This window comes from Hydractinia symbiolongicarpus, chromosome 11 (genome assembly GCF_029227915.1).
Source record: "Hydractinia symbiolongicarpus strain clone_291-10 chromosome 11, HSymV2.1, whole genome shotgun sequence".
Taxonomy (NCBI): Eukaryota; Metazoa; Cnidaria; class Hydrozoa; order Anthoathecata; family Hydractiniidae; genus Hydractinia; species Hydractinia symbiolongicarpus.
This window is the reverse complement of record NC_079885.1, coordinates 7,476,544-7,491,017: the sequence shown is the minus strand read 5'-3', so window position 1 is coordinate 7,491,017 and position 14,474 is coordinate 7,476,544. Positions and strand designations below refer to the sequence as shown.

The 14,474-nt window shown below is 31.0% G+C and overlaps 1 protein-coding gene across 1 annotated transcript; it reads right to left on the bottom strand.

Annotated features, from left to right (window-relative positions):
* Positions 1 to 5,058: 5,058 nt before the first annotated feature.
* LOC130613395 (zinc metalloproteinase nas-6-like) lies at positions 5,059 to 8,097 on the bottom strand. The gene is made up of 8 exons (XM_057434746.1): positions 8,094 to 8,097; positions 7,555 to 7,701; positions 7,101 to 7,242; positions 6,657 to 6,844; positions 6,445 to 6,516; positions 5,906 to 6,133; positions 5,768 to 5,818; positions 5,059 to 5,331 (listed from the first exon to the last, which is right to left on the bottom strand). Exons 1-8 carry the CDS (start codon positions 8,095 to 8,097, stop codon positions 5,180 to 5,182), a joined length of 984 nt encoding a protein of 327 aa, XP_057290729.1. The 3' UTR covers positions 5,059 to 5,179.
* Positions 8,098 to 14,474: the final 6,377 nt, after the last annotated feature.

Sequence of the window (14,474 nt, the reverse complement as noted above, 5' to 3'; positions counted from 1 at the left end):
TGATGGATTTTCCATCCTTCATACAACTTTCGCTTCCATTCATCATGCTAGCTCAATATTTTATTGAAATCCATCTACTAGTGTATCCTAGCTTTTATGTATAAAATAACAAATGAACCACCACATGAACACTTAAGAATATTTTTGAGTGTATTCTACCTCAACTTTTTATTTAATGTATTTATTTGTGTGGTGGGAAGGTTTAAGGATAAAAACAACACAAGACAAAGCAGTAGCTATACAAACCCATTTTTTCACAAAGTATAGCACCGCCCAGAAATTTCATACAGAACAGAACCAGTGGAAAAACTTAGTTTGCACACATTCTCAACTGGTGGTTTAGTGAATAATAAGTAAGTATCTCATTCACAGGATATTCTTGCAGAGAGAAACCTAGCATAGCTACCCTAGAATAATCTTCCCCAGCCAAAAACTAAATCTTGGTACCTAAAATTCATAAGAAATAGTGAAAAAGACATCCAGAAACCTTAAAGTAGTAGCACAGTACCTCCACCGTCCATCGATTGTTGATTGCTTATAAACACAAACAAAGTGGACTTATCTTTGCATTAATTTTGTTAAGGTTGAGAAATTCTGTCTACCTTGCCTTTATCTTTGCTTATTTGCTTATACGCGATAGCAAAGTAGTTTTTCATCTCCGCATTCTCTCCATGCAAAAAAGCAAGTATATCAACTTTGAGACGCTTACTTGCTTATTCTTTAATAAGCGAGAAAGCAAAGTTGCTTTTCGTTTCGTTTGCTCAGAGAAGTATTTATCTACTTTGTTTAGGCAACTGACTAAGCGCAATAAGCAAAAACACAACTTCCTTACCAGACCTCCTAAATAATACAAGAAAAACTACACACAAGACCCGCGTGGGCTTTTTCTCTACGTTTTTAAAAGTAAGCGCGCGCTTATCTTGCTTATACCTCCATCCGACCCTGGTTTGGTACACGATTATTGCGGACACGATTATTGCGGACTTTTTTTTTCTTTGCAACTTTTACAGGCTGATTCACACTCTCGACTCTGAACACCTTTGTAGCTTTGATGATTAATTTTTATGCGAAGTGACCATTATCGACTTCTCAATGAGCAAATCTTGCATGGCATGGCACTTTTGTTAAGTTTGTAATTAGGGAGTGCATCTTTAGGCCATAAAATATTTTTATTAGGGACGAAAATTCGTGGTAAATTTAAGAATATAAATCAGTTTTTAAAATCTAAAATCATGTGCATAATGTCATAAAAAGTGTCATAAAAGTCCTATGCCCCTTTTTCCCAATGTTAAAGGCACAGTTATTTCAACTTTGAGATAAGGGGGAAGGGGAAGACGCAGAACCAATGGAGGACGAAATGGTGACTCCAAACGAAATCTTCGGGGATTTGTTAGCTATAATTGCTAGGTAGGAAGTCTTGCTGTCTGATGAACAACTGAAAGGTGTTGAAACTTGGACTGACGAACAAGGGCAACCTATGATCGAGTTCAAAAAAGCCGTACACATATGGTTTAAAAATGCCAAAGAAAATCTGAACGGAAAAACAGTGGTGTCACAAACATCAAGGTCATTAAAAAAATCGGCTTTGTCACATGGTTCAAAAAGAAACACGTGTTGCAGAAGAAACAAAATGCGTAAATTTTTTAGAGCAGTTGAAAGTGGTAAACGTAATTCGAAAATCTGAAACAAAAAAATTTTTTTGGAAGAGGAATTTGGGAACTCTCATGATGATTATATGCATCGTGGAACGTACGCAGCAAGCTGCTGATCATTCTTCAATAAATCTACGTCGATACAGCGAACATATCCTAAATACATCTCCTAAAAATGCATGCACTTTCCAGCAGAAGAATCTTCCACTAATCTCATTACCCGCTTTCTTCTAAGATGTCGAGGGTATAAATTTTGGTAAAAAAGTCTGTACTTTTGTAATACAATAAAATGTAAGCGAGAATTTTAATAACAAAAATTACTTTCTGCATGTTTTTTGCTAAAGAGTATTCTTTTCTGTTCCGTGAAATACACTTGCCAAAATACAGAACACAATGGAACCGAGATTGGTTATGATCAAATTTCAGGATGCTAGTTGTGTACATGAAAGTTTAAAAAATAAATCTACAAAATGTTGACTTTTACAGCTTTTAACTAGCAGTTTCACACAATAGTAATTAACACAGTTATAAAGAGAGTAGTATTTGTCAAATCAGCGCCGCCGTGCTAATTATATTTTATTGATTTTAGATGCAGCGCTTATTAGAGGGCAGCGCTATTTAAAGGGTGGCGCTTATTTCAAAGTTTGAGATTTTTGATTTTTGAAGGTTTAGGGTGTAAGTATTAAAATGGAAAATAAAAATAGAAATGGAATGAATCAGATCAGATCAGACATCAAGATCATCGTCGTTATCGCCATCATGATTTTAGTTCAGTAATAGCAAATTTAACTGGAAAGAGGAAGAGTGAGCTTGGAATTGTAGTTCCAGCTAAATATAAATGCTTCACAATGAATAAAAGACTTTCAAAAAACAACTAGACAAAAAGAAAAAAGAAGTTCTTATCTTGAGAGGGCAACGCTTATTAAAGGGCGGCGCTAATTAGAGGAAATACGGTATTTTTGTATTAAAGACTCGACATCTGCATTAACAGAAGTATGATCGATCTCATTACCATTCCCATCTTCATCATTGTCAGTATCCTCATCGAAAAGGTTCCCTTCGCTGCAAACCATTTCTCTTTCTTTTTTTCAGGTGTCTCTCTTGCTTATGCCTGTGAAATCTAGGTTTTAGTCTTTAAATTAAACCGATGCGCCAATAGGATTGTAGTTTGTAAAATTGATTGAAAGCTTTGCAGTATTATCTTTCCTTTCTGCAGGTTCTTCACGCACAGATAGTATCGTTGTGTTATTGTGGAAAAACAAAACAAAATTAGCTTGATTATCGAAAGACTTGCGCTTACTACTTAATTAGACTTTTTGTTCAGATGTTTCAAAGGAATCTAAGGTAGCAGAACTTATCAAGCTTTTTCTGCTGGTCATTTCCGTACTCGTTTCCGGAAATACAGAAGATGTCGATAGTACGGTTGAGTACATTTGTTGCAATGAAATATGATAAATAACATTTCATAAAGTAACTTTTTGGAATTTTGGTGCCCGTTTTAGCAGCTAAAAGTACGTGGGACCTTTTATTAATTTTTGGTACTTCTGAAGATGATAAGGTACATTTGATCTCACAAGCATGCAATTTTCGGAGATTTGAATTTCTCAGCAGATATTCGATATTGCATATATGCTCGAGACATTTGGCAGCTTCCCCGGCACTTATATTTCGTTTATAGTTCCTTTATACAATTACATGCAAGTCAATCAGATGGAGAGTTAAATCAAATCAAAAAAAACAGCTATCAAAAAAGGATGTATCATATCACACTCCATCTTTTATTGTTCTCCATAGTGGTACACAAATGATAAGCAAATAGATGGAGAGCTGAAAATAACTAAAGCGCGAGTGTTTTAGAAAAACAAGAAACCAGAACAACGAAAAAGACCAAAACAAAACAAAATAAAATATGGAGAGGCTCGACCCTTTAGATAATGATTTCGTGGAAAGACTGCACCACAAAAAGTCAAAGTTAGTCAAAATGGCGTCATGGAAGGCGTTTGTTATCTCTCTTCTACTTCTATTTTGTGTTCCTTATTCACCTATTACAGTTATGGACACAAGTTTTATGGATGAATTTTGCAAGACTCGAGGTTTAAAGATTTTGTATAAAATGTTCGTGGACTTTTGGCGAATTTTCATCATATTCAACACTTGTTTTATACATACAATCAAAAAGATATTTTAAGCCTATCGGAAACGCATATCGAACAAGAAAATCCTGCTGTGTATGAAATTCCAGGATACCACTTATTCCTCCGATATCGAAGTACAGAACGGGGAGGAGGTGTTGGAATTTATTTGAAGGATGGACTAAACTGGAGACCCGGTTTGGAAAATAAAATGACTGAACGCATATGGCTCATGATTTAATTCAAAAACACCAAATCTGTTCCCATAGCGTGTTATTACAGACCTCCTAACAGTTCAAAACATTTGTCAACAGATTTTAATAAAGACTTTATTGACACTTTAATTATGACTCAGAAAGAAAACAAAGAGACCAGCTCTTGGGAGACTTCAATGCCAATTATTATAGAGATTCTGATAATAAAGAATTGAAATCAATAATAAGCATAAATGGCTTTGAACAAATAATCAAGAAACCCACGAGAATAACATCTACAATGGAGACCATCATCGATATTATTGCTACAACAACACCGATGCTATATCTAAAGTAATTGTTAAAAATCTCTCCATCGGAGATCAGACCTCATGGGACGCGTTTGAAAGTTACACTGCAAGAAATATAAACAGAAAACTGTACGATCAAGAGATTATAAGAACTATGATCATCACAAGGTAGAAGATGTACGAAAAACGATTGGAGCCCGCCCTACAACTGCAAGAACGCTGAAAATGCAACAAGATGTTTCATGAAAACCCTTAAAATCTTTATTCGACACACATGCCCCAATGCAATCTAAAACAGTAAAAGGAAAACTATGTCCCTGGTTGAATGGAGACCTGAAAAAATTAATTGATCAAAGGAATAAGTCCTTACGAAAAGCTAGAAAGACGAAATCTGCCAATGTAGAAGAAATAAGTTTTTCTGCATCGGCTTACTATTCTGTTACTGACTGATTATCAGTTCTCCTTGAGTACTTTCTTGAACTCACTTATTTTCCCTTTTATACTTCTAATAAAAAAATTCTAATAAACTTTACGGTTGTTTGCCACGATGACTCAACTAGGCTGTTTAATGATGATAAAACACCACAATGACCGCTTGAATTTAGTTCAGTAGGGTGCAGATGTAACCGTGACAAGCGGGGACCGTATTTATACATAAAGGGGTATGCATCACGTTTACGGAGGGGAAAAAAGGGCGTTGGTGGTTGGGATGAAGTTCTGTGGTTAACTATAAAATTGTTTTTATTTCATAGTCTGACACACTAACTGTGCTTATTGAAAAGACGATTTTATTATTCCTTTTTCTTAATTATCAATTCTATTATAGTACAATATGCAAAACTTTAAAATAATTAATATGCTTATAAGTTTGTTTTCTTCAATAAATTAACTTAAAATGGGATTAATTTCTTAATCTTCGGCGGAGACTTACAAAAACCACAAGCACGCTTGCACCAGTAATTCATTGTGTATTTCCATCCATTTTTGCAACGATTCAGTTGTTGAGCCATGTAGTCACAATCCTGGCGAAGGTTTCGACATTCTATTAAAAAAATAGTATGTTGAGAAGGACTTTATCGGACAATTAATAGCAGACATAAGTGACGAAATTTGTTGTGGGTGACGAAAATTTTCAACAATAACTTTTTCCCACGAAAGCTTAACTCGGCAAATTATGTAATATGATTTCGACTCAAAAATATTTTCTGGGATCGTTCTAAACGTGCCTACATTCAAAAAGACTGAAATTGTCCCTATAAATATTTCTGCACGATTTTTTTTTGCCTTATATGGAAATTCTTCTATTCATCAAACATTATGCGTCAAATGTTACACCAAATGTCCATCTTGGTATCATAAGTATCCACATGCATCCTCACACTCTTTTTACATGAGAACCACTTTCAAAAAATCGACAATCCACAGAAGGTTCAGGTGCATTTCTCGTTGTGATGCCACATTTTTAAATATTTACTCACCTTGCGGTGGTCTTGTATATGGCTTTGGACCAGGGGTCGGGAAATTGTCAACTATAATGAAAGTAGATCATTTACGCATCACATAACGTGTGGATTTTGAAAATCTTATAAAAATGTCTTCATTGTCACGTGACTTACTTTGCGTGCAATAATACATTTTGTTAATCTGATATTGATCCGAGACCGAAAGATGAGCCCGCTGTCCGATTTCATATTTATCTAAAGGATCTTTTGTTTCTATGGTAAGATCTCCAAGCGTCCATCCAAAAGCATTCCATGCACAATGCATTATTGAACGCAGGTCGTATGGAACTTTTCTTGAGTCGACATCTTTGATGGATCTTTTGTTGAATTTGTCCTGGTAGCCTGTCAGAAATAATATGATATTTAGTCCAGATTTAATTTAATATTTCAATTTAATTTGAGCAGAACCAACAAAATAAATAGAAGAAAGGTAGCATTTTTAGTAATAAATAATTTCCCTCATATTTTAAACAAAATATGTCGTATATTATTGTAAAGTTAAAACTAGGAAGGTAGAAATTCCAGCCTTCTTGGCTAGACACAAATTTAAATCTCTTTAAATTTCATTGGATACATAGTGTATGAGAATGCTGATTGGCGCTGCCTGCAAAAGTTTAAAAAGTTGAATAAGATATTAAATACAATGAGCTAACCTTTCTCAATATTGTTCCAATTGATTTTTACATGATTATCTCTATCTGGTCGATTGTGTTCGTGATAAAAACCTAAAAGGATATAGCGGAAAATTCTAGAAAAGACAAAGGCATTGGCAAATTTCACTGCATATTCAACAATGACTATTTTAGACTAGCTTAAGTGACCTCGCACGTTTAGGTGCAAAATTTGAAATAAGCAAACATCATACCTAATACATGCATAATTTGATGCATTACAGTTATATTGTAATAGCATCCAGCACCTAACGAGATAACATGTTTCTTTCCTTTTCCTTTATATCCAACTTCAGAACTGCATCTGCAATGAAAGAAAGGTTTAGCTAATTGAATGTCAATACTACTATGAAGTTTAACTGTTTCAATTTGTGCATTACTACTAAGTACAAGAAAATATATAGTCTGAATTTTTTTGATAAATGTCACGCCAATAAGAAGGTAATTCACATTAAAAAACAATATATGCAATTTTTACTAAATGTATTCAAATTCTAAAACATAGGAATTTCAAAATAGTTTTTACGTGTCAAAACTTTTGCATTTAGAGTAGTCAATGACTTCTTACTGCTGCAAGATTTTTGCTAAAAATTTTTTTTTGGGATAAACTACATTGTCAGAGAATTTTATTTTCTTACCCTCCTTTTCCCTTTTGAAAAGAGATGTAGCCGTGATACAGATTGTTTGGAAACCTCCATCGATTGTTGAATTGAACACACGTATATTTCTGAAACATGGCGATGGCTTCCATTACTCCTTTCTTTGCTTCACTATTGTTAGCTAAAAGAAAAAAAACATCTAAACTGTCTTAGGTTGTGTCACTTAAACTCGTTTATTTTTTTTTTTTTACAACATATGAAAATTATTGTATGAGTTTTATACAGGTTGAAATATTATATATACCTGTTATTTTAATTTACTATCCTGCTTTGTTTATTTGCCTTTGCTCAAAAACTACATCAACCAATTTTATTCAGATCAGTTCTGTTGACTAATTTTTTTATGTACAATTGTATAAAGCTGAAGGTGGCATAACTGTTTATAGAGTTAACTATTTAAAATTATTTTAAAAGATATGCAAAAGCACAGTACCTATTTCTGGTGTTAATTCATACCACACGATACCAAATGGCCATGTTCTACCATGTCCTCTCACTGCTGCAAATGAATTTGTGTTTGTTAGAATTTCCTGTTTTTGCTTTTCATCCACCACCATATCTCCTTCAAATAGGTCTGGATCTAAAAATAGTTTATTGTATATATAATTGGAAATCACTATTGTCGATAAGTATAAGGCTAATTTTATAACAACAGAGTCTTGACGAAGAAAAATATAAACAAAAAGTGTAGTTATTCTTGTTATTTTGATAAGTTAAAAGACATCATTCCACAAACTGAATATAAACTTTTTTAGTTTTTAATTTTTTCGGATTTAGTTCATTTTGCTATTTATTTTGTCGATGACAAGTCAATGAAATGGACAACAATGTATATTAATTTGACAAATCAAATGTCTTCTGGTGTAAATAAATAAATTACACAAATTTGTCATTTAAATTGACTTTTATGACAGGGGTTTTTCTCTGATTTTCACATTTTGTCAACATGCTTTGATGAAATGTTCAAATAACCCATTTTCTGGACTAAAAAATGTTAAAAATGTTTTTACGTCTTTGAGTGATAAAAAATTTAAATAAAGCATTTTTTTAAAATGTCTTCACGTTGTTCTTACTATAAAAACGCTGAAATAAAAACTTATCAAGTGATAAATTTACGTGCAAACTGAGAAAAAATATGTAGCAGGTTCTGAAACCTAACAATGTAAGGGCAACCTGAACTTATATTATAAAGCTTGAACATGTTCAAGAAATGATAAACTTTCCACAGTAATATGAATACTGAACAGACAAACCGAAATAATATCTTGAAAAGATGGTTAACAAGTCTTTTTAAATTTTTTGAATTTATTTTTTTTTATCTGAGTTATAAGGATTTGAGAAAATTCTAACTTTTGAGCATAAAATGTTTCTTTAATTATTTTAAAATATCACAGTTTTTTTGTTTAAAACTTCGTATGTCGGCAGAGGTTATTGGGTAATTTTTTAAAAAAGTTGTTTTCTAATTAAAAAAATATTTATTGAAGCAAATAAGACATTATGAAATTATTACGGGGTCACAATTTGGAAAAGAGGACTTGGAATGAGAATTTTTGTTTTTGTACGCTACATGCCGGGAGAAAAATAATATTTATATCTAACAAGATTCTACTAACATTTTTGTTCGATTACAATAAAAACTATTCTTTACAATGTCATTAATTTCAGACTTTTCGTAAGGTTTTCTTTATGACAATGTTTTCATCAATTTAATTTTATTATTTAACAAAGACTTACTCTATAAATTCTTTACAATGTCATTAATTTCAGACTTTTCGTAAGGTTTTCTTTATGACAATGTTTTCATCAATTTAATTTTATTATTTAACAAAGACTTACTCTATAAAAAATGTTATTGCAGTCAAAGGCAAAAATACAAATCCATGTATATCATTTCTATTCACTTAGTCATTGTAGCAAAAATAACGAGAAAATATACATTTTTTTAGTATGTTTTACTATGTGTTTGTACAAATTCTATGGCTATATAAAAATTAATAAGATTCATTGTTCATTAAAAATTTCTGAGCGCAGCATGAGCTACGCCTCATTCTCTTTTTTTTTTTGTAAATCTCGAAAGTTTTTTTTTTTTACAATGTTCTAACACATAAATAATATAAATAAATAAAAATTTGATGAAGTTTTATTTCTTTGTTATCAAATTTACACAAGTAAATATATTTAATTTCAATTTTAATTTTATGCTTTATATTTATTTTTATTAAACGTTTATTTTTTTCCAGGACTTCCCTCGTTTCAGTACATCGTTTTCCTGGAAGTCCTGAACAAAAATAAAATAAAAATATACAAGACTATATAAGATCGCATAATAAACAAAAAATTAATTTTAAAGTGTATATAATAATAATAATAATAATTAAAAAACTTCATACCATCATGCCTATACATTCATATCCTTTATGTCCTTTAGCCATTGGGAATTTCATTATTTTTGAGTGACTATTTCTCACAAAATAGGGATCCCTACGACCGACCGTGTATTTTACAGAACAAAATATAGTCCACTACACTACAAACCTTTCTTTCCGCACTAGTAACTTTTTTTCTATCTTTTTTTTTTTAAAAAATTACTTAAAATTTAGCGAAACTTTAAAAGTTGGCATTTGTAAAGATTAATTCTTTTGCTTGTTTATTCTTAGTGAAAAGGTTTAGGCTTGATTGCAACATGCACTAGTAAAAGGGCCAAAACAAATATTTAAATATCGCACTACAAACAAACATATTTTACTTGAGAATGCATGCGAAACTAAAAGCCATATAGGTGTGAGTTTATTTTGCGTAATTTTTGGGTGTTTATTTTTTTAATAATTCATTTATTTTGTTGGTCTATTACTTTGTTTGTTTGTTTGTTATGTTTGGAAGTCATCAATGTACATTTTACGCAAAAAGAAATCGTGGATGGATTATATTTTCTGGTCTCCGCTGAAAAGAAATTGTATTTTATTACAGCACAAAAGGTACCAGTAAGAATAGTTACACATCTTAAATATCTCAGATTTATGGCATTAAAAATTCCTGAAAAAAGAAATAAATATATTTTCAATTTGAAAAACGCTGTTAAGTATGTATGTGCTTTTTTTTGAAAAAAGGGTAAATATCCATTTATTGACCAAATTGAAAAACAGAACGAAAGGCGTCCTCACTACCTTAACATTTGCTAAAAATTGTGTAAGATGGGATTATATTCAGAACTCGATAATACTGCTGCTGACTTCATATCAACAGTTGCACGTGCTGCAAACTTTTTTAGGATATAACTAAAAATAATCAAAGAGAAGATGGAAAGTCTAATTTTATCATCCAAAATAAAATTAACAGAGAGAATATTTCAACTATATTCCGCAGTGTAAGATGTTTTTAAAATCCCTATTTACAACAAAACCAGAATAACTTGTTTAAGTTTCTACTGGCACAACGTTTTTTCAAGAAGAATGCAAATGGTTAAGGCAATAAACAATACATCGTGACTGATTAAGGGATAAAGAATTTTTATCACTTTTTCGTGGCTGTTTTCCAAATGTACTGTTATTGCCTTGACGTTTTTAGTGAAGGCAATATCTAATCCTTCTCACTAAAATATAATGTTTGCTTTTCTTCTGGCACGATTAATAATGTTTCAGCGAAGTAAATCCAAGTGTTAAAACATATGAAAATAGACTTCAAAAAAGGAGAATTTTGTTATTTCTTTCACTAAAATACAATGTTAGTTTTATAAAGAACAAAAGCTGCAAAGTTCGTTGACTTTCACTTTAGCTAAATGTTTTAAGAGACAGGAATATTTTGTATCTTATAGAATGAAGACTAAACTTATGAAATAAGTCAAAATATGAAGATTTTTTATTTTTTATTTGGGACTTTTAGATTAGTTGAATAACGCTAATTCTAAAGTTTAAATGTGTTATAATAAAGAAAATAGAGTTTATTGAAGCTATTTAAATCTCTAAAAAAAATGTTATTTAAAATTTGATAGATTTAAAGTAATTCAACCAATTATTAATTGGTATTGGCCATAACATATAACAATAATATATAATATATAACACAGAGCTTTAACTAGCTTTCGGCTGTATACTACAGCCATGAGCACGTTTAAGAATTTCAATTCTGTTCTCTCTCTATATATACAACTTCAAGGATCATTAAGAAATAACAAAAACTATATAATAATCGTTTTTTGCTTTATTTCTCGTCTGACGGTTAATTATGCTTATAAATATAACCATATTATGAGGAGATTGCAGCTACAAAATGTAGAAACAACAAGAGAGAGAATTAAAGAATTAAAAACTTTTTTCAAATTAAATATTTTAACAACCCTTCCAGGTTTTTTTTATTATTTCATTATAGCAGACATGATTTTTTGATTGTGATTAATGATTTCTAAAAAAGTATAAAATAGTTTTATGCTTGATCTATCTAATCAATTTATGCTTGATCTATCTAATCAATTTATGCTTGATCTATCTAAATCAAATAAAAACTATTTAATTTTACAAATATTTTAATAACATTTAACTTGCCATAATAATTTGTCAACTTGTTATGATTTAAAATATAAAGTATAAGTATAAAATATAAAGTATAAATACTAACTTTAGAAAGATTTAAAATAGTCTAACGACATTACCTTCCACATATACCGTAATAATCCGAACAAGCGCCCTGGGCGCTTATTAAATTTTTTGGATTATTTGCATGGCCGCTCAATCGAGGGAGGCGCTTAAAAAATGCTGGGCGCTTATAAATTTTTCAAACTTTGTACAAATTAAAGACAACAGAAATTTTTAATTTTGTTTTTTATTACTGAAAAATAAATAAAACTGAACAAAAAATTTAACAACATAGACTTCTCAATATAAGAAAGTAAAATTTTCAAATAAGCGCCTAGTTTCTCAAGGTAGTTTTTCGATTAAGCGCTCGCTTTTATCAGGTGGGCGCCTATTCGAGGGTGCGCTTAATAAGTGCTGGGTGCCTATTGAAATTTGTGCAAATTACCTGGGCGCCTATTCGAGGGAGGGGGCGCTTAATAAATGCTGGGGGCTTAATCAGATCATTACGGTATATAAAACACGACATTTTTCTATTATAATTTTTTGGGGGTTTTCATATGAGATTGAGTTATAGAAATATGCATATAAAAAAAAAAAAACGATCACGTGATCCATTTGCGCGCAAAAAGGTAGCGCAAAATCAAACAATAAAAACCTACCCTTTCTAGTTATTTTTCGCTTTGCAAAGCATAGAAATTCCTTTTTCCCCCAAATATGATTTAATATGATAAAAAATAGGCAATAATGTTTTTACTTAGATTCAACAATATTTTTCCAGCCATATTTATCCATCAATAAGAGAAATAACCTGTTTCAACACAATTATTAACACATGCAACCCATGATTGCAGTCCTTTCACAATTATTGTTTAAAACCGATGGCGTTGCTAATAAATCCAAAATAAATAAATAAATTAAATTAAAATTTAGACAACATAATAACAGCTCTATTTTTGTGTGTTCAAAATGGCTGCATGCAACTCCATACCAGTTTCCCGCAGATAAAATAATTTGCTGACGGCAGAACCCTGTGAATAATATTTTCAATATGCATATAGAAATTTTGTGTAACGCGGATGTAAAAATCACGATTGTGTAGAAAAAACTCTCTAAAAGAGACATCCTAGATCATAAAAAATATTGTCGAAATTTAACACTGGTTGTATGATGTTGTATACTTTTATATTTTGGTAGTTTTTACCTGTAAGCTGTATATATCTTAAATTGTGAAAACAAACAAAAGACAACGAAGAAAATGTTATTGTTATAAAAATTTTTTGTTAGCAACTCCCCTCCTCATACGGATGTTTTACGGCACGATATCGACATAATTCTTGTTTATCCTTCTGTCAGTACCTTTCCGCAAACTATAGTATATGAAACCAATTGAAACTTCATTGTTAATTTCATGCCAGTTATTTGTGTTTTCAATTTTCCCGCCTCTATTGCAATCGTCCTAGTCCTCTTAAACCCATCGAGTATCAAACGAAATAAACAATAAACGTTTTAAATCAAAGAATGTTAACAGAGTTTAGTGGCGTTTTTCTACAATGTTTTAAGATACTTTATAACTAGTTGTTTAGTTGCTTTGAAGAAAAAAGCTTATAAGTGTGTAGAAAAAGAAAAACTCCGAAATGTTTGGTTTGTTTTATAAATTTTGTTCCTTTTTTCTGCTTGATGTAATTTACTTAAAAAACCTAAGCAAGTTTCTTTTCTCTGCTTTGCTGTTTTCGCACTAATTTATAGTTAAATCATCTGCATTTAAGCTGTCTAAGGGGCCTTGATCATGATTGTAAATGAGTAAAAATATTTTTCAAATTTGAATTATCTAGATTGAATAAAATTCTTTAAATTTTTTTTCAGGCTTCTATAAAATACTTTTATTTTTAAGAAAAAAAAATTGTGCTGTAGAATCAAAATATGCGTAAAGTATAAAATATTATGATAGCACTTATCTTGTAAAAATATTTGAAATTGGTTAGATAAGATATTAATTTTAAGCCCACCCAGACCCCGTCTCCCCAACGGTATTGTTCTTTTTTTAATGTGTAAATTGCTACAAATCTGAAGTATTTTCTCATGATGTTGCTACAAGTTACTTTTTCTTTTACATTTCTCCAACAATTTACGAAAGATAGACATGCCAACCAAATCCTTTTTTTGTCTTCCTGATAAAAACTATGCTCTGCATTATACAAGACTTTTGTGTACATTTTTATTTGAGTGGAACAAATCCTGTGATAAAATAAATTAATTTCAGTAATGAATATCTTGCTATTGCATTCTAATTTGTCGTGACGGGTTTTAAAAACACAGGGAAAGTAATTGCTTTGTTATAAATTAATGTACGAGCAAAGACACAAGGAATTAATCATTTTTAATGTTACTGTCTGTTTAAAACGTTTTATTTGCATTTTATTTAATGAAATTAATAAAAAACTGTTTTGTGATAAGCACAATAAATTATAAAAAAGTATTTTTTTATCCTTATTCGGTTCGTAGATTTTCGAAGATATTATGACCAATAGAGGGGGGATATATAGTACGTTATGAAAGAAGCAAAAAATAGCAGCGATGAAACCCATATACGTTTGTCTGTCTATCACGGAAAATGGTACCGAAAGTAGTTAGAGGCACGCAATCCACTTTGGGATTGAACAGAAATGAGTGGACACTTCAATGGGTTTAGTTAAGTACCACCTAAATATTTTTACAGCTATATTGTGTGAAGACTCTGTATAGTATTGATAATGAGAGCTTTTTATGAAATTATATTTTTTTACGG

What these genes read in the sequence shown, in the direction of transcription:
- LOC130613395 (XM_057434746.1), bottom strand. An exon ending in TGAATTAACACCAGAAATAG is followed by an intron (nt 7,243 to 7,554) that starts GTACTGTGCTTT and finishes TTTTTCTTTTAG; the next exon opens with CTAACAATAGTGAAGCAAAG. An exon ending in TTTCAAAAGGGAAAAGGAGG is followed by an intron (nt 6,845 to 7,100) that starts GTAAGAAAATAA and finishes TCTTGTACTTAG; the next exon opens with TAGTAATGCACAAATTGAAA.